Source organism: Elephas maximus, chromosome 2 (genome assembly GCF_024166365.1).
Source record: "Elephas maximus indicus isolate mEleMax1 chromosome 2, mEleMax1 primary haplotype, whole genome shotgun sequence".
Classification (NCBI taxonomy): domain Eukaryota; kingdom Metazoa; phylum Chordata; class Mammalia; order Proboscidea; family Elephantidae; genus Elephas; species Elephas maximus.
Genome location: NC_064820.1, coordinates 160,048,351 through 160,069,291, shown reverse-complemented (window position 1 = coordinate 160,069,291; position 20,941 = coordinate 160,048,351). Strand labels below are relative to the sequence as shown.

The 20,941-nt window shown below is 44.2% G+C and overlaps 1 protein-coding gene across 2 annotated transcripts in view; it reads right to left on the bottom strand.

Annotated features, from left to right (window-relative positions):
• Positions 1 to 20,941, bottom strand: part of SH3RF2 (SH3 domain containing ring finger 2) — a 158,753-nt gene that overhangs the window by 18,043 nt on the left and 119,769 nt on the right. For both annotated transcript variants that reach the window (XM_049873984.1, XM_049873983.1), the window contains 5 exons: positions 16,661 to 16,752; positions 15,726 to 15,896; positions 8,902 to 9,137; positions 4,835 to 5,193; positions 1,904 to 2,206 (listed from right to left, as the gene is read on the bottom strand). In XM_049873984.1, the coding sequence (XP_049729941.1) occupies positions 1,937 to 2,206; positions 4,835 to 5,193; positions 8,902 to 9,137; positions 15,726 to 15,896; positions 16,661 to 16,752 (1,128 nt within the window). In that variant the 3' untranslated portion in view covers positions 1,904 to 1,936. The remainder of the gene's footprint in view (positions 1 to 1,903; positions 2,207 to 4,834; positions 5,194 to 8,901; positions 9,138 to 15,725; positions 15,897 to 16,660; positions 16,753 to 20,941) is intronic.

The following is a 20,941-nucleotide window of genomic DNA, read 5'->3' as shown; positions in this document are numbered from 1 at the left end:
GTTGGCTGGTATTGTCATACATCTGCTATTCTGGGTATGGAAAGGTTGCTAAACCCATCAAGAGTTCTTTTTTGGAAAAAGATGAAGCATAGGTACTCATATTTTGACAAATCACACAATGCCTTCTTGTCCTTGTGATTTTATCCCATTTTCCCATATGGATTTTCCTATTCAGCTCAGTGAGGCATGAAGATGGGCATGCTGATTTTGTGGACCAGACATGGGTCAATATCACACAACAGCACTAAAACAACATGCTACCCTATTGGCTCTACCAGCTCCAAAGTTCTGATGCATGTGCAGTATTCTTTGGCAGGATTGGCTGTGGTTTTGTTTTATTAAGGCCTGGAAAAATCTGTGGACAATTCAGTTTGCCAAGTGTGTGGGTGAGTATGTAAAAGATATATGTCGTTAATCCCAGGATCTTCAAGAACTGTCCAGGGGGAAAGGTCTAATTAGATCTGCCTTTTTTTTTTTTTTTTTTTTATGGCAACCAGCCTCAGCAGCAAAAGGCATTTATGCATTAAAGCGCCCACAATGATGGGCATGTAATAAATGTTAAATGGCAACAATTAAGTTTAATGAGAATTAATGGGTTGTCTTGCAACATTGCCCCAGGATGCCTCCTCAGCCTTGATTACGAGGCTCTGTCTGGCTGGCCCTGCCCACTTCAGCCCCATCTTAGCGGGGTCACCTAGTTTGGCCCCCTTCTCCATTGCAGGCTCCGTCCTTCTTTCCCCATGAATCAAGAATGCCAAGACTACCTCCCATCCTGCTTTTACCATCTTTTCTGATAGTTCTTTTTTAAATCCTCTTTCTCTCTCACTGTTATTCCTCTTTCTCCCTCTCCTTCATGTTTTCTTTACCTCCCCCCTTGTCTTTCTCCTTCCCCCTTCTTCCTCCCCAACATTCTTCATCCAGTCTCTTTCACATCAGCTTTCCTCTGGAAGTGCCCTCACCCCCACCTTGGGCTGCCATATTCTCACCGACCTTATTGCCTTATCCTGCAACTTGGTGAAACAGCTAGTTTGCCCCAAATGAGAAGAAACCAGAGAAAGAAAAGAATGGGGCAATACAAACAATATATGTCTAAACCCAAATCCCACAGAAGGTTGTTTTCAAGCATGGTGTGTTTTCTTGGGGAAGTCAGACTATAGAGCCAGGATGAATTAATTGTCCATAACACCGTTCAGGGCCCTATCTGCAGCTGGGTGCTTTCGGATTATCCATTGTGTAGGATTTTGTGGGGGAAAACCAATTAAGAAGTGTAAAGTATGATAATGTTTTGATATTCGGTAGTCAGCTTTTTCTCTGACCTTGTTTGGTACAAACTCAAGAAGCTGACTTCCCTTTGGTTTTAGAGGATTCTTAGGATGTTCAAAGTATCTACCTCACCCTCCCGACTCCCATAATATTCTCCCTTTGTAGCTCGCATTATGACCAGGAAAAAAAAATATGGCGGCTACTAGCGCCGGCATATAGGCCCAAAAGATGACAGAAGCTGTTCTAATGCTTGCGGAGAATATGGTGATGAGGTCGAAGAAGTAATGTCAACATTCCCACTATTGTGACACCCATGGGTGAAGCCCCTTTTTAGAACACCATAGAAATTCTACATAGAATACAAGGAATGAGAGGCCACACATCCCACACTGGGAAACAGGTGGGCAGGACACTCTCCCATTCCTTGATCTGAGTAGTGGGCCTTGCTCCATGGAATCATTATGTCTGGAAGGCCACCCAGTCTATCCTCTATTCCTCCCAGATAGGCCTGGAGTCTCTGCTCCCACCTTTCCTTTCCTGGAGGTGAGCAAGAACGGGCAGAACAAGGACCCAGGCTCAAGTCCCCAAAGAAGAGCAGGACACCCGCAGTGGAAGCAGACTGTATTTAAATGCAATTCACCTCTTTAGGGTCTAGGAATAGCCACCCGGAGATTCATTTGCTGGGAAACACCGTCTGCGTGGCTGAGGCAGTGGGCACCGGCACCGGGGACATAGCCTTGCCAAAAGTTGGCTTTCTCCGGAGGTCTGTCTGCTGTCCAGAATGGCAGCCGCTTCGGTGGGCGAATAGGATGGTCATCTCCGGGCCCAAGGGAGCTGCTTCAGGCTGGGACCCCTTAGGGGTGGCTGGCTGTTCAGGCTTTCCATAGGTGTAATGTTTGGCAGGAGGAGGGCTGTAATTCTGAAATCTCACGGTTTTGACTTGCTGCAAGAGAAGGGAGACCAAAGGGACATGGTGAGGTGGGAGATGTGTACTATTTCCCTCCAAGACTTGGTTCATGCTGTCGCACTACTCTTGCCCTGACTTAAAATACATTTATGTGCTCATCCAGCCAATAGTTAAGTGCCTACTAAGAGTGGCTCCTATGCATCGTACCCTCTGTTAGGTGCTATGAATCCAAGAGTAAACAAAACAGTTCTGACAAACACACAATTTTAATAAGTGCTCTAATGGGGGGTGTATAAGATGCTAAGTGTAAGGAGTAGCCAACTTAAGCTGGACTGCAGGGTAGTCAGAGAAAGTTTCTCAGAGGCAGAGCTATTTAAATTGAGAGGATTATTAAATTGAAAGAGGATTACAAATTATCTAGGATAAGTGGGGTAGGCAACCACCTGTGAAAAGGACCTGAGGCAAGAGGATATGATCCCTTCCAGAAATGGTATTACCTCCTCTCTCTCCTCCATGCCTACCATGAAGGCCTATCTCAAGGCCCACATCTTCCTTGAGGCCTCCTCTAATGACTTCATTTAGAACTTTCCACAATGGCCTTATAAGTCCTCAAAGCAGACTTTGCAAACTGGACACCTGCTGGCTGAATTTCGCCCGGAGAGTGTTTGAGAGTTTGATTTAGTTGTCGACTCATAAAAATTGAGAGATTCCGTATAAAAATCAGGATTTCATAAGTCTCTTTTAAAAATCAAAGCTCTGGCAACACTGGGCTATGCCCCATTATGCAACAATGGGCTGAATCTGAGGAGCATTGTCCCTTTACATGAGATGCATGGTCTCCAGTTTGTCTCAAGCCCCACCTCTCCCTCTTCTACTTCCCCTAGCCTGCTGTATATTTGCCTGGTACCTGCAGGTATTTCCTTTGGTTCATAGGGTTTAATAAAGTGTTTTGTCGTACTGCTTAGGAATTATTTTTTCTCCCCATTAAATTTGATCCTAGTGTCCCCCACTGAAAATCGAAGTTTCTTCACAATTAAAAAATATTTTTTTATTGCGGCAAAATACATGTAACAAAAGAGTTCTCAAATGACCCTCACCACATCTAGGAGAGGTCTGGGCACTTACTAAGCGCTTACAGTTTGAGGGCTATATCTAATAGCATAGGGGAATGGACAACTGAGGCTTGGAAAACTGAATTGTTTGAATACTATAATTCCGAATAAGAACTCCCACCTTTTATATCACTCAAACCTTTTTGTTTTTTCTCCAAATGCCTTTCCCTACAAGCTTACAGCTTAGCATTAAGAGCGTGCATTTTGTCATCAGATCTGAATTCTACCCCACTCACATATGTCAGCCATGTGGCCTTGGGTAATGCACTTTAACACTCTAAGCCTCCATTTCCTCATTAGAATATGAGGATAAGAGGATAAGAATAATAATATCTGCTTCAGAGGGTTGCTGTCAGGAGGAAATGAGATGGGACATGTGGTGTGCCTAGCATGGTGCCTGCCAGGTCATTAGTATTCAGTAAATACCTGCCAAATAAGAGGAAACCACATTCTCTGGCCATTTGTGGGGGAACAGGTGATGGTGGTGGTGGTAATGGTGATACTGGTAGTGGAGGTGATAATGGTGGTGGTGACGGTGGTGGTGGTGGTGATGGTGGTGTTGGTGGAGGTGATGGTGGCGGTGGTGATAGTGGTGATGATGGTGATAATGGTGGTGGCGATGGTGGCGGTGATGATGGTGGTGATGGTGGTGATAGTGATGGTGATAATGGTGGTGGCGATGGTGATAGTGATAATGGTGGTGGCGAGGGTGGTGGTGGTGATAGTGGTGGTGATGGTGGTGGTGATAGTGATGGTGATGGTGGTTGTGGTGATGGTGGTAGTGGTGATAGTCAATAAGCTAAAAGATGACGACTAGCATCACCTAATTTGTTAATGTCACTTCTTCCTTTCTACCATTTCTCTTGCTTCAAGCATATTATTGAGAACATAAGCGTTTTACAAAAACTCATGTCTTCTAGTGAGAAACGTCCTGGACTAGAAGAAGTTAATGGATCTGATCTCTGCCACAAGCTCGATACCAGTTGTTGGAGTCACCATAACTCAGAGTGTTACAGCCTTGATAAGTCACTTAAATTCCCGTGTCTCGGTTTTTTTTTTTTTAATATAATGAATAATTATGTGTCAAGCCCCATATAAGCACTTTACACAGCTTCTCGTTTAACCTCCATCGCGACCACTCCGATCCTATAAGGTAGTTACTATCCTTTTCCCTGTTTTTGAAAAAAAGATTTTCAGAAAGGTGAGGCGTCTTGGCCAAAGTCACCCGGCAAGCAAGCAGCAGAGCTGGACTTCACACTAATGTGCCAAAGTCACATTCTTCCCAAACCACCTCTGGGACTTAAAGAGAATTATGTATAAATATATTTTATTTATAAACAAAAACAAAATCAGTAACACGTTTAGAGAGGGTGTGAGTGGTGTAAGGATGGGAAGTAAGACAGGACTGTGCATTAGGATTCTCATGAGGCTGTCATTTTGGTTCTTTGCCAAAAACACCAACTCCCAGGTGCCGGAACACCACGCAGGGAATTCCATAAATACAAAGTCAAGGGTTGAAAAATCAGCTCTCTGAATGTTGTCCCACTCCTACCTTTTCAGTGCCATTTCTGGAGTTTTCTGGTTTCACCAGGATCGATGGTGGGGCAGATGCAGGTGGTTTTAGAGGAGGCTCACTCTTGATGGGGTTTTCCTTGCCTTCCATGATGAGGGAGCTGGCCGCCGAGTGGATCCTGGTGTCGTTGCCTCTGCTGACGCATGTGAGGGCAGGCTCCCCAGTGGGTGCAGGCTTGGGTCCCATCTCCACCGCCACCGAGGAGGGCGAGGAGGGGACCCCCTGTGGCTGGTAGAACTGGAACTGCTGCGGCTGCACGACCATGGTAGGGCTGCGTCTGAGGGAGCCCACCACAAGGGTGGGGATCCCTGACTGAACAGGTCTCTGCAGCGATCCATCTGGGGAAATTATGTGACGAGATATCAGTAACAGGCCGGCTGACAGCAGGTTGGTCGGGGCTGGGTAAGCAGTGTGTCCTGATATCCTGGAATAGTTAAGTGCTTTCCCAATATGGCCACACTCACATTCTCTCGGGGTCTTTCAGAGGTGACCTTATTCTTTTCTTAGTGCTGTTTGACGATGTTGGCAGCAAGTAACTGGCTAGCTGAATGTTGGGGGTGTGGTGGGTGTCAGAAGGTAAACAGAAGGTAAATGACTTCCATTTGCCTCCCCTCTCTCCCTCTCACACACATGGTTTCTACTCTTGCCCTCTAGACCTTTGAAGATGGAGAGTGAAAAAAGAGACACAAGGAGACAGCTTCTCAGTGTGAAGAGAATACAAACGCATGCAAACCAACGAAGACACAAGAGACAGAGGACAGAAGGAGAGGAGAAATCGAGAAACACAACAGAAAGACAACTGAGAAGTACGATGGGCAGAGAGAGAAGGGGAGATAGGAGGACTAGGACCAGCTACTTGCTGATGAAAATTCTGACAGAAGCTTTCTTTAGTCCTATGGTGGTGGAATTGCTTTTTGTGTGTGTGTGTGCGGGGGGGAGGTTTGTAGTGGGGGGAGGTAAGCGGAATTAAGAGAGCATGTGTGCTAAGCAAATGGGATACCAGACAGAAGTAAATTTGGAAAGGCTATTCCAGACCTCAGGCTGTGTGTGGATGAGCTTTGCAAAGTCTCCTAACACAGGACCTCGAATCAGACTAACTCCCAGGGAACCCTGGGCAAGGAGGTCACATCACCACCCTACGCCTCGGCTCTCTCATTTGTAAACTGGAGATAGTAACCGTGTCTGTACCTTGCAGGGCTGTTGTGAGGATTACATTGTATGATGTGTGCAAAGTGTTAGGAGAGTGGCTGGAACATAATAAAGCCCTGTGTTTGTTAGCTACCATTATTTTGGGTAAAGGATTGCCTTTGAGCCAATTCAGACACATGGCGACTCCATGTGTGTCAGAACAGAACTGAGCTCCATAGGGTTTTCAGTGGCTGATTTTTTGGGAGCAGATCACCAGGCCTTTCTTTCGAGGCACATCTGGGTGAACTTGAACCTCCAACCTTTTGGTTAAAAGCTGAGTGCATTAAATGTTTGGGTGAAGGGCAGCAACTCCTAAAAATGCAAGGTCCAGGAGTTTGCCCTTTCCCTGAGCTTTTTTTTTTTTTTAACTGAGATGATCCTCTTCCAGTAAAAGGAAGCTGTTTCTTCCCCTCAAATTCTCTGGAAAACAGGAGACGTTCATACCCTTAGGCATATGTCTTATAGGTGACCTGGGGAGTCAGGAGTTCCCTGTACTGTGGGAGGTGTGGGGGGACCCTCCTGAGAAGCATTGTGGGCCTTTTCTCCATCAGGGTCTCCCAGCATTAGAGAAGTATAGGTGATGTCCCACTCAGAGACGTTTGCCCCTAGTGATACTCCATGAATGCGTGTTTGAATCACAGTCACTTGTGTCCAGCACAGAGGGCCCGAGCCAAGGCCACGTTCCACATTGTGACTCTTTATCAAGCCGGATGTGGACCTGAAGAGCAGAACACTTACTAACACAGTCGGTGTTCTCAGCTGCTGCGGGCAAGTCAGTCACCATATACACAAGTCTGACCTTTCAGTTTAGACATTTATTGTTCCACTGACAGCCCTGTGAGGTACGCACGGTCAATTCTTCTGTCACTTCTATTCGCTCTGGGAAGACTGATAGCTCGACCAGTCTCACCTTGGGAAAACGGAGAAAGAGAAAGAGAAAACCTCCAGAACCTGAAAAAGTCAAAGCAGCACTGGGCACACGTGTCCATAGGCCCCGACAGATGTGTAAAAAATTGGTTTTATGCTGTATCTATTTATCTTGTTTTCTCGGTTTTTTTGATCATAGTCATCCTAGTGAGGGTAAAGTGTTATCTTGTCCCTTCTCAATTTCCGAGAGGTTTAATGCTTTCTTATTGCATGCACACACAATGTAAGTGGACAAAAGCTCTTAGTCAGTCAAGATTTACGCAAAGGTTGAGAAGCAGACTATTAAAGGAAGTGTGCACAGTTGCCAACAAGATGCAATTCTCTGCATTCATAAGTGGTCTAGACAGAACATGAACATTTCAACACTGAGTTCACGCTTTCAATGGGCCAAAAACGATCTGCTTAGTTGTAGCAGCAATGATAATGGCACAATAAAAATCAAGAGTCTCTGGGTGGCTTAAACGGTTAAGCACTTAACTGCTAGCCGAAATGTTGGCGGTTCAAATTCACCCAGAGGTGCCTTGGAACACAGGCCTGGTGATCTGCTTCTGAAAGGTCACAACCTGGAAAGCCCTATGGAGCAGTTCTACTCTGCACACATACGGTTGCCACGAGTTGGAATTGACTTGAGGGCAACTAACAATGACAGCAACAGTTATAAAAATATCTAATATTTCTTGAGAGCTTATTATGTGCCGACACTATGCCATCAGCTTGACATGGATTGATTTTATTAAACACATATGTACCCTGATGAGGTAGGTACTACTTTTATCTGCATTTTACAAATGAGAAAATTGAAGACTGAAGAGGTTAGTAACTTACCCAAGTCTGTTGTGGTGGGATTAGTTTTTTTGTTGAGGGGAGAGAGGTTGGAGCGGGGTGATAGGAGGATGGGGTGGGGGGGGGGGCATGGTTGAGTGGAATTAAGAGGCAGAAGTAGTAAGACTGGTGGCCAAAATGGTCATCAGATGAAAGCACTGGGAAAGCACTGATATTTGTTTTATTTTTCTTGGGAAATTTTCCTGTGTGGCATATTGTCCCATATGTTCTTTTGCATTGCCTGTTGTATGGCATTGTCATGTTTAACTACTTTTTTTTTAAGATGGCAAAAAAGGATCGCAGAGCCTACTTTAAATTAGGGGACATGGAATAAATAAACCATATTTACTTTTTTTAGCTCCTTTTCTTCTAGAAAAGTCTAAGGATATAGAACTTTGATGTTTTGTAGAACAATGGGTGTCAAACACTTTTTGTAACCCTCAAGAATGATATCATATGTAGACTCTCCATATGCTAAGAGAAAAAAGCATGGGTCTTAAAATGGACCTATATGTATCGATATGTGCACCATGTGGGTGCTATGTATGAACAGTGCAGAGAGGATCAGAAGGTACATACATATGGAAGAGAACTTGGGGTAGGGCTTCAGGATATGAGGGAGACTTGCTTTTGCACAGTTTGTACGATATAATTTTTTTTTACTTAAATAACCAAGAGGGACTCAGGGGCTCTGAACATTGCCTCCTTAACCCTCCTTTCCCCTCTCTTCCCCATTTCCCTTGTGGCACCCCCTGAGGGGTTCCCTGGAAACACAGTTTGAAAAGCACTGATCCAGTAAGTGCTTTGGTTGTTTTGTCTTGATAAGAACCAGCATCCACCTTGGCTATGTCCTAATTCCGTGCTGGCCCTCAGGGCTGCTATCACCCCAGTCAATGGATGTGCATGTATAAAGTGACCAATGGCAGCAACCTTGAGTCGGCCTGGCTTCATTCAGTAAAACAACTCAGCATTTGGGAATTGTAAAGCACCCTTGCAGAGGCACCTTCTAAAGCCAAGATCCTTGTTTGTGAGAAAAGCACTCTGTCCTCCCAAGGGTTAGGACCCCCCATCACTTAACTCTAGGCACGTACCTCTCTGCCACCACTTACTCTTTCTCATGCTGCTCCGCCCTTTCCGAAGAGAGCCCTGTGCTACAGTCCCTGGGCTGGCTGTGCTGCTCCTCACGGGGTTGACTATGGCTGTGGGCACAAAGACGGATTTGAAGGGACGGCTTTGCCGGGGATCACCTTCTGAAATGCTGCCTTGGGAGGACACAGACGAGGTGGATAACGTCCATGTGGCATAGAGACCAGGGCTCCGGGACTCTGGAAAACTAGATGTCTTTCTGGTTGTTGGAATTTTTTTAAAGAGAAGAAATAGAGGAAGAAAATATTTAGTCAAAAGTCCTATTTGAAGAAACGATTAGCTCCCAACCCTACAGCAAATGTAGCCACTCCTCACCCTCCTTGACCACACAGGGTTAACTAATGAGGCCCAAGTCCCTACACCTTGGTAACTGTACAGGTGCATTAAGGGAAGGGAGGGTGTGCCATTTTGCCTGATCCTGGTAGAACTAGAAGACTTGAATTTTGTAATCTTTCACTCCAGCTCTCACCACTCCTCACCCCACATCCCTTCAGCTTTTGAGTTTGGAGCATGACATTTTGTGTGTGCTCTCCTTGCTTTGTGGTGGCTATTTCTTGCTCATTAAGTGTCTTCCACTATACTTTAAACTCATTGAAGGCAGAGATTTTATATGATTTGTTTTACATCCTTCGTGTTCTGCACATTTATGTTCTGTGCTCAGCGCTGATGCCAGTTATTTCAGCTAACACGTACTGAGCACTTACTGTGTGCCAGGCATTGGTCAAGTGTTTTGTCTGCATTATCTTACTGGTTCTTCGCAATAGCCTTTCTGAAGTAGGTACTATTAGCATTACTAGTTTATAAATTAAACAAAACAAAAACAACGAAAAATCCAGAGACTTTTTATAGTTATTTGTTCAAGCAACTGCTGGACCTGGGATTTGAACCTAGGTCTAGGCTGGCCCTCTGCAGCACCCATGCTGTTAACACTGAGCAACACCATCTCCTGACAGCTAGTCAGAGCATTTTTCTACAGACCCTGTAACCTGCTTGAAAGAAACACATCAAAGCACCTGGTGGACCCTAAGCACACCTCCAATAAGACCCTAATTCTTTAGCCTTTGGCTGTGATTTTCAAGGAAGTATTAAAGTTTTATATAACAACAGTCCCTTGTCCACTGTTTCTAGTCATGGAACAACTCCCTGCACTCCATGGGGGTTGGATATTATCTGACATGCCTTTCCTGCCCTTTCACCAGTCCCAATCCCAACATCCCATCTTCTGTCCAACAGACTATCCATCACCTTGTCACCTTCCTGATTACACAGCCTCTGTTAATTCCCTGGGAATCACTAGCTCAACCAAGGCCCCAGTTCAGAGATGCCCTCGTGGCTTCCTTCCTTCCACTGTCTCCAAGCTTTGCTTTAGATAATTCCCCCTTATTTCTCCTTTCTTTCCTTCTTTTGTTAAAAAAAATAATATGTAGTTTAATAAGAAACCAGCCTTGTATGAATATAAGTAAGGCATCATTTAACTGTGGTCAATGCTGCCCGAGAAGTATGTGCAGACAAATGCCCTAGGTACAGATGCTTGAGGCAGCAGGACCTATACCCACAGCTGGCAACCTGCCTTTGGTCAGTGAAGAGGGGTGGTGGCGGTGGCGGGGGGTGGGGGTTGTCCACCAGGAAGACGTAGGACCATGTTTGAGAGATGAGAGCTGGGCGGTGGAGAGAAATCCCAGGAACTGGCTTCCGGGGCAGAGCGTAGCACTTGGCTGCCTTTTGAACAAAGGCCTCAAGGTGTTAGATGCTGCCAAATGGATTATAAACAGGAAAGACAGGTTCCAAAACTGTTTTCAGTGGCAGCAGCAGCAGTAAGGAGTGAATACAGTTAATTAGGCCCACAACAGCCTTATTCCATCAGTCCCTTCTTCGAATGATTGCCTACAGACTGAGATGCCACCTCATTTTTCCAAGCCCAGCACTGGGCCAAATTCCAGGAAATCCTAAATCCCAATTCTCAGATCCAACACTGAGTCCCTCTAAGTCCTTTAGTACCAAGCTCAGTCCTTACCTAGCATTTTCTTCTAACTTCAAAGTACTCTGCTAATAGGTATTATTGAATCCCTGTGACACTCCAGAACAGCAGACATCAGCCTTGTTTTTCCAGATTAAAAAAAAAAAAAAAAAACTAAAAGACATTCTGGGCTCAAGTGGGAAGAGTAGATATTGCTGCTAATTTGCTCCATTGTGCCTGCTTTGAGCATACAGATCCCTGTGTCTTCTTCTCTATCTGTGATACGAATGTTAAGAACTTGCATGATATTCAGAAGAGGCTTTACAAACAGCACAGCAACTCTACTGTGCTCTCCCCTGGCAGCAGCCTCCTGGCAAGGAAAAAATTTGGGCCTTGACAATTTTGATATAGTTCTGTTCAGAGAGTTAAAGGCAAATGAGTGTGGCCCCTTTGTCTCTTTTGTCCATCCATCAGGCCCTAAGTGGGCGTACGTGTCAGTAAAGATTCTTGGTTGCATGAAAGAGAAACTATTCTGACTAGCTGGGCAGAAAGGAATTCATTGGGAGGACGGGAGGTGGAGGAAAGAGCTTGGAAATGGCTCCAAGGAGGCTCTAGAGAGCTCGGCAATAGGAACCTCCTGTCAGAAAGAGTCCAATCAGATGCTGCTGCTTGTGCTCTTACAACAAATGGCCTTTGACTTTGCCCACATCCTTTCCATCCAGATTGGCTTAGCTTATTTCTTGGCTGTGGTGAGGGGTTGAGGAGGAGGAGGAAGAGGACTTGGCTTCTTTAGCCTCTGAAAAGAGAGGAAACTTCTGCCTCCTACCAAGACTACAGATGATGGAGGACCTCTAAGAGGACATAGGTGCTATTAGGAAGGCGGATCAGATGCTGGACGAACATGTGACAATGTCGTGTACAACATGAGTCAACAGATGTCTTCAGAATATAGGGAAAGGTGTCATGGTGGCAGAGACTTAGTTGTGGTCAGCAACAGTGAGCTGTTTGGTGTCACCATCTAGGGTGGGGGGCTGGAGCACTGAATAGTACAGCAGACTTTGCCTCTCGATAACTAAAAGGCGCATTCTCTGAATCTTAACTCAAATCTAAACTTTGGCAATTTAGTCATCTCTGGTCTATAGTCACCCCCAAACTCTGGCTAGCTCAGTTCATTAGGGGATGATGATAATAAGAGCAAAGGTTCAGATGCCTTGGCTGTTTTATAGCAGACAAGGGTGGTGGGTGGCAGTACAGACCCAACATTGCAAATGGATAACCAAAACTTGGGGAATAAAACAAAAAACAAAGACAACAACAACAACAAAAAACAACTCATACACAGACTCAAACAGCAAAAAGAGGCCTCGCACATTTAGTCCAACCCACTCAATTCTAAGCACGTAACCTGCTAATGGTGGTAGAAACTCAGCTGACAAAGGACAGCATTATTCAGCCCTGAGAAGTGGGAGAAACTAAACTTCCCACAGTGGAAAGGATGGTTGAGAACAAGGGTGAGATGCACCCAGCTAGACAAATTGGATATATGCTGCCCATGTCCAAGATTAGAGGGATGGAACTTCCTTTGCATAAGACAAACCATCAAAAAAAGTAAACAAACGCTGGAAAACCATTGATTCCCTGTCACCTAATAACTCTCAGAAGCATATACTCTGAAAGGACTTGTTTTATTGGGAATGCTGGCTCCCTATAAGCAAAAACACCCCTTACCGTTAGTAGTACCTCAATATAGACATATGTTCAGATTTCTATCAGCTGGGAAACGTGTGGACTCAGTGGCAATCTCTGATGTTGAAACTCATCCATTGTCTGACGTGCAGCCCTCTCTGATAAAGGGTTGCCGCTTCAGCTCAACCCTGGCCCAAGAACACAATAGATTCACCCAGCAGGAAAGCCAAGGGAGAAAGGGGTGCACTGGAATGGAATACTACATGCATTCTAGTTAGGGTGATCACATGTCCTGGTTTTCCTAGGACAGTCTCAGTTTACACCTGCCCTCCTGGTGCATTAAGAGTGGCCCCATTTTATCTCTAAAATCTTCTAGTTTGGATGATAAACTATATAATCGCTCTTATTCTAATGGTTCTTTGATGGTATAACCAAGATTTTGGGCTGAAGCCTGATGCATTAGCAAATGCCACAGTATTAGGCATAGACTTTAGGGAATTCATGTTAGATCCCATGGAAGAAAACTGTTCATGAACTAGGGTAGGTGTCCTCCTTGCTACTCATTGTCATTTTTAAACCATTCCCTCCCCCTGCAATACTTCCCAGCTTTGATTCTTATACCACCAGACACTACTGCCCACCATCTCAGCTTGTTACAGTCAACACCTACCCTCTAGGTCTGTTCCCTCATTCCTTGAAGATTTTAGCTTCTGGCTTGCTGTCACTCCCTTCAGTAGAACTGATCCTGCTATGATGATCTCATCTCATCTGAGAGCTTTACATACTATCGCAAGCCCAGACCTCTCTCCTAAATGCCAGTCTCAACTGCTTACCATCATCTTTACTTGGGTTACTAATAGGCATTTCAGACTGCACCTGCCCCAGACAAGAATTTTCATTTCTTCCCACCTCAAAACTTGCTCCTCTTGCTTTTCATTATCTCCATTTCAGTAAAAGGTAACTCCATCTTCTAGCAACTTGGGACAAAAACTTGGACTCACCTTGATTCCTCTAGTCTTTCACATCTGGTATTTGATCTGTCAGAAAATCCTGTTGGCTCTATCTTTGGAGTCTATCCAGAATCTAACCACTTCTCCCTACTTCCATGGCTCCTGCATCCTGGCTCAAACCATCATCACCTATCCCCTGGATTATTACAGTAGCCTCTTGACTTGTCTGCTTCTAGCCCTTGCCTCTCTACAGTTTATTCTCAACCCAGCAGTAAGAGAGATTCTGGTTAAAACATAAAGTAGATCATGTATAGGGTCACTATGAGTCGGAATCGACTCGACGGCACTGGGTCTGGTTCTGGTCTGGTCACTCTTCTGATCAAAATCCTACAATAGAGTTAAATCCAAATTCCTCATTATGACCTAAAAAATTCTATATGCAATGGACCTCCCCCCAATACCATTCTGACCTCATCTTCTACTAACTTTTCTCTCACTTGCTCTGCTCCAGTCCTGCTGGCCTTCATGTCAGGCAAATTCTACCTCAGGGTCTTTGCACCTGCTGTTCCTTTGATACAGAATAGTCTTCTCCCAGATATCCACATGGCTCACCTCCTCATTTTCTTCATTTTGCCATCTTCTCAATAGTTATCCCTGAACAACCCACCTGCAGTTTTGACTACTCCCACACATTCTATCCCTTTTCTGTGTTATTTTCTCATTAGTCTTTATCATTAACATATCATGTATTATAATATTATATCATGTTTACTGTCTCTCTCTCCCACCAGAATTCTGTGGGCAAGGATTTTGTGTATTTTGTTTACTGGTGTTTCTCCAGTGCCCAGAAAGGTGCCTGGCACATAGTTAGTGCTCAGTAAATATTTGTTGAGCAAGTGAATTAAAGCATTATTTATAGCCAGCCTTAGTCTTTGGAGATTTTGCAACTTTGTAACAAATTCCAAGAACCTTCCATTGAAAGGAGTAACTACATTCTTCTACCTCAACTTTCTTCCATGTGAAGAAATCTCTTTTTAAATCCCTGGATCTACACAGACTTTGCCTATACTCTTCCTTGAAAGAGAGTCCACTATCTCACCAGCCAGTCTGGTTGAGAAAATCTACGAGTTAGAAAACGCAGCCTTTTATTGAACCAAAACCTTTTCTTCTAAGTTCTACCCACTGGTCCATGTTCTGCCCCCTCCTAGAACAAAGCTACGTCCAGACCTACACAGTCTATTATTATCCCTCTGACCCGTATCTTCTTTAGGCTAAATAACCCTAGTTTCTTCATTGGTTCCCCCCATGAGGTAGTTTACTGTTTCCTCACCATCCTGGCCGCCCTCCTCCGGATACAGTGCCCTGCCTAAATGAAGGTCCCCAAACTGGACATGTGATTGCAGCTCTGACCCTGACAGGCTACAATGTGACTGTCACTTTCCTTGGAGTTGTGACTCTCTGGTATGTCATAAAGACACCATTTATGTGGGGTGATGGACCCAATGCCTTGTGACAGGCCTGACTGGGCTGATGGGGTGGAGGTAGGAGAAATCATGGATGGTTTTGAGAGTCTGTGTGCATTTCTGGTCATGACGTGAAGTGACTAGACATACTGTGGGCCAGTGAAATTGATAAAAAAAAAAAAAATTTTTTTTTTTTAAATTGATAGGTACTCTCAAAATGGAAAAGGTTGGGAAAACTGTTAGGGAAGAGAACTTGCAGGGTCATTGGCATTTGATCTAGGGTGTGGATGGACTAGTAGTGGTCTGAGTCCATGGAAAATACTAGTGGGCTAGCGTACTGGGACATTTCCCAAGGTTCTCTCATTTTCCCATTACGCCACTAGGTGGCACGTTGGGGTGGAGGATGTCAAGTGGGTTTTCTGGGGTTTGTGCTACAGAAAACCTGAAATCTAGGTCTTGAGCAAGTTGCTTAACTCTGAAAATCAGTTTCCTCATCAATAAAATAATATCTACCTTACAGGATTTTAGGGCACAGCCAAAAAGTTAAAAGATGTGAAAGTGCTTGTAAAACTTTTGTTTTATTTAAGAAAGGTGTTAGGAGGGTACAAGGGCAAAACCTGTCTCTTGGCCCACACTCTCAAAAAGTCTTGAGTCCTTCATCAGTTCAACCCACAGATGGTCCCTGGCCTAGGATGACCCAACCTCCTGATGCTGAAATTGGAGGGACGCACCTGAAAATGGGGATGACATAGTTGTTTGGGAAGATGCCAACTCGCCCAGTGACCAAGGAGACGCCTCTGAGCCAGCCGTCCTGGTACTTCCCCAGGACCCTGATGCCTTCTCCCTTCTGTAGGTCCAGCTCATCGGGCCCATGGGCTGAGTAGGAGTGCAGGGCTACAAACCTGGGGCGACAGAGGGAGTCTGGTAAGGGAAGATGGCAAGCCTGCCCGGTAGGGCATAGACCCAGGGAATGGGGAAGGGAGACGGAAGCCCAGACCCAGTGGTTACCAATAAAAACATTAAAAAAATTGATTCCTCAATAATTAAGGCATACAAAAGTGGCACAACCTGGGGGACAGAGCAGTGGGGGGCTCACATCCAGGCCCTCTTCATCGTCCCCTCCTTCTCCACAGGGTGCCACACAGTCGAAAATAACTAGGGAAACAGTCTTAGAACAGAGAAAGAGGTTGGCTACCAAGAATTAGTGGCAGAGCCAGGCAAGACATCAGGAAGCCCTTCTCGACTCTAAGGACTGTGACACTGGACTGTTTTATCAAAGGCGCTAGTGGAGTGTCCTTATCGACAAGACTTTTTTTTTTCTTTCCTAAAATGCTATATTTTTCCCTGGTTATTAAAGCAAGATCCACCTATGAATCAATATTTTGAATCTAAAAGAAGACAAAATTGCTCAATATCCAACCTCTCAGCGATGTTTCAGTGTATAACCTTCCAGTCTTTTTCTACTTCTGTCAAATAAGGAGATAGGATGACGTCGTATGCTAATTTGCATTTTTCACCATTATTTCCTTCAGAGATTGTAAAGGAAAGGGAGCTGTTGCCTCTCTGGATGGCATGGTTTGGGAGCCATGATGCTCGGTGGCACAGGGATGGCAAAGTTGACACACTGTGCCAGAACCAGGAGCAGAGGGTGGAGCTTTCTACTCACATGTTAGCTGAGAGGTGTTGCTGAGAGCTGGGCAGACTGACGATGGCCGTGGAATGTCCTGGGGAGGCAGGTGCAGGGTGGTAAGTGCTGACCTGTACAGACACACAGACAGAAAAGAGAGGCAAACAGAACCAGTGAGCTTCACAAGCCAGGCCCACAGCACACGGAATTGCTGCAGAACAGCCGGATGAGGCTGGAAACCAAGGGCCTTGCCCAGCGCCACCCATCATGTGTTTTCTCTGCAGTTTGCGGCTGTGGGCAGAGGCGGGGAGGGAGGGTGTGGCTTATGGGCTGCCGTTTACAGTCCCATTTACAGTCCATAGGAAACCGGCATCTCCTCGCTCCACTTCAGTCCCCACCCACCTCCCCCTGCGCTCACCTTCCTTAATGAACACCTACTGTTGGACAGTGATGCAGCTAATAAGTTTTGAGAGCTTAGCATCTGCCAGGCAGTTTTAAGTGCTTAAGGAACCCTGGTAGCAGTGTGATTAAAGAGCTCGGCTGCCAACCAAAAGGTAGGCGGTTCGAACCCATCAGCTGCTCCATGGGTGAAAGATGCAGCTGTCTGCTTCCATAAAGATTTACAGCCTTGGAAACCCTATGGGGCAGTCCTACTCTGTCCTAGAGGGTCGCAATGAGTCAGAATCGACTGGAAGGCAGTGGGTTTGGTTTAAATGCTTTACAAATATTAAATAATTTAATCCTTACAATGACTTGTAAGAGATATTATCATTATGCCCATTTTCAGATAAGAAACAAACATAGAGAAAAAAAAATCACCCAACTAGTACAAAACAAGAAAAGTTTAGAACCAGGCAGTCTGGTTTTACTCTTACTGACTACTGCTACTATTGCTACACTTGCACACACAGACACATGTGCACATGGCAGTTTGTCCAACAACTTATAGAAGATGAATCTGAATCCCTTTCACATTTCTCAACTAGAAGAACAACCATGATAACGGCTGTTGGAAGCTGGCTACTTTCTCACCTGCTCTTGGGACCTTGCCTGTTACTTACCTTGCTTAATTCCTTCTTGGCACATATCACAGGCTGTGATTATTGTTTTCTTATTGACCATCTCCCCCCACTACACTAAGGTTCATGAGGGCAGGAAGCATGTCAGTCTTTCTGATTGTATCTCATGTGTGCTCAATATATACTTGTAGACTAAAGAAGGAATGAATGAATGAAAAGGTCTTCCTACCCTATACAACAAGGACTAATGAAGCTGCAACCACTTTCATACCATCCTGCATGAATACATTTAGCCTGTTCTCAGTTATCTACTCCTAGGTGATGGTAACTATGTATCTGTAACTATATACGGCTATGCTTTTGGGGTACAACTATTGTTTGTATATGTGTGTTTATGCAGATGTGAATGCATTACTGAGTGCATCTGTCTCTGGTTCTGTGTGCAGATGTGAACGTTAGTTCAAAAACCATGACAATTATTGTGTACAATTGTGATGGTATTGGTGTATTGTAGATTAACTGCATTCACACACAGGGGTCTGTAGATTGACATGCATGTATGCTGTGTGTGACTGTATGTATGTGTGGTTGTATATGTGACTGCATATGTCTATATGGGATTCCATGTGCATGTATGTAAACTCTAGAGGTGTGTGCAGGCATGTATGCCTATGTATTTTTGCGTGTGTCTGTGTCAATGATTGTGTAAATGTATATATTGTATATTTATGTGTGATATTTTGGATCAGAAAAGAATTCTAGTCATATAATCATAACTGTTGGCGAGGATATACAGAAATCAAAGTCCTCAAATGTTGCTGGTGGGAATGTAAAATGGTGTAACCCCTTTGCAAAATAATCTGGCAGTTCCTGAAATGATTAAACATAGAATTACCATATGACCCAGCAATTCCGCTCCTAGGTATATACCCCCTCAAAATGAGAATATATGTCCACAAAAAACTTGTACGTCAGCATTATTCATAAAAACCAAAAGGCAGAAACAACCTGAATGCCCATTAATTGATGAATGGATAAATAAAATGTGGTACACCCATACAATGGAATATTTTTCAGCCATAAAAAGGAATCAAGTACTGACACATGCTACAACATGGATGAACCCTGAAAACATTATGCTAAGGGAAAAGGCCAGTCACAGAAAACCACAAATTATATGACTGCATTTAAATGATCTATAGAGATAGAAAGATTAGTGGTTTTCAGGGAGGGGCTGGGAGAATAAAGGATTAAGGGAGTGACAGCTAAAGGGTACAGTGTTTCATTTTGAAATGATGCAATGTTCTAAAGTGGACTGTGGTGATGGTTACACATATCTGTTATTATACTAAAAACCATTGAACTGGACACTTTAAATGGGTAAATTGTATAGTATGTGAATTAAATCTCAATAAAGCTGTTAAAACAAAGAAAATAATTCTAAGATTACTCATCTGGGGTACTCTCATACTGCATACAAGCATTCTGAGCTTTGCAACCCAGTATTGTCACACCGGTTCCCTCAAACAGAGATGAAAAGGAACTGGCTTTGGGCTAGGCTGCTTCTTCCCTATGCCTGGGCAAGGTAAATTCCTGCTGGGCTTGGGAGATGTGCCAAGGGAGAGCCTTATTATGTGGACAGCTAATCTTATGTTTGTAGAGATGGCTGGACTACTGATTAAGCAGGATAATTTTCACTTAATACCCATTACTTTCAAATGTTATGTTTGAATAAAAATCCATAAACACCATTAATCAGTTAGGGAGGAGGAAAATGCCAGAATGCAAAACCATCCCTCCATCCAGACCAGGCTTTGTCTTTCTACTTCTCTGGGCCTTCATCTGGGTAAGAGGCTTTTCCCCTTGTGGAACACTGAATCTGGCCAGGAGTGAAATCCATGATGGAGTTATTTCAATATGGAATGTGAAAGGAGGCAAGATTCTCAGGTTTTGAGATATCCTGGAGGAGAGTAGGGAGAACATGAGTAGAGAAGGAGGAGGAAGGAGGCAAAGGGGAAGGAGGGAGAGAGGAGGAGATACTGGAACTTAGAGAGTGGACGCAGACAGTCAGAAACTGGGGCTGAGACAGAATGGGAGAAAGACAGGGATCCAGAGGGAGGAAGGAAGAAGAAAAGAGGGAGATAAAAATGATTAAAACCTATTAATAAAAGAAGACAACCCAGTAAAAAATCGGCAAAAGACACCACAAAAGTGGCCAATAAGATATGAAAAGATGCTCAATACTGACAATTACTGGGGAAATGCATATTAAGACCACTACACACATTTTAGAATGGCTAAAATTACAAAGACTGAACATGCCAAGTGTTGGTGAGGATGTAGAACAACTAGAACTCTCATACACTGGTGATGGTAATGTAAAATGGTACCGCCGTGTTGGAAAACAAGTCAACCAGTAGTCATAAAGTTAATATACACTTACCACACTACTCAGCCATCTTACTCCCTAGTATTTACCTTGGAGAAATGCAAACATATGTCCACACAAGGATTTGTACCTGAATGTTAATGGCACCTTTGTCATTTTAACCCCAAACTTGAAACTACCCAAATGACAACTAGTGAATGAATGAACAAATTGTGGTATAACCACACAGAGGAATACTCCTCAGCAATACATACAGCAACACGGATGAGTCTCGAAAGTATCATCCTAAGTAAAAGAAGGACACAAAAGACTAAATACTATATGATACCATTTATACGCATTCTAAAAAAAGACAAAATTACAGTGACAGAAAATAGATTAGGAGTTGCCAGGGACTAGGCATGGAGGGAGGGGACTGATTGCAAAAATGTACAAGAAAAGTTTTTTTGGGTGATGGAAACATTATATATCTCAATTTCAGTGGTGATCACATGCCTGTATACATTTGCTGAAAGTCACTGAACTGTAGTACACTTAAAATGGCTGAATACATTACTTAGTAGGCAAGAAAGACCCAAGTCTCCTCAGGTTGACTCAGCTCAAGTTCTGGAACTGGTCAGGGAATAAGATGGAGATAGCGCAACTTAGTAGTGGGCAGCTAACAAATGACCCTCATGGCATGGCCCACCTGAAGCAGAGAGAAACTACGGCCAAAACTGATCAGACAGAGGCTCAGTAAATAGGGTTGTTGTTGTCAGGTGCCACTGAGTCGGTTTTGACTCATAGCCACCCTATGTACAACAGAACGAAACACCGCCCAGTCCTCTGCCATTCTCATGATCGTTGTTATGCTTGAGCCCATCGTTGCAGCCACTGTGTCAATCCATCTTGTTGAGGGTCTTCCTCTTTTTT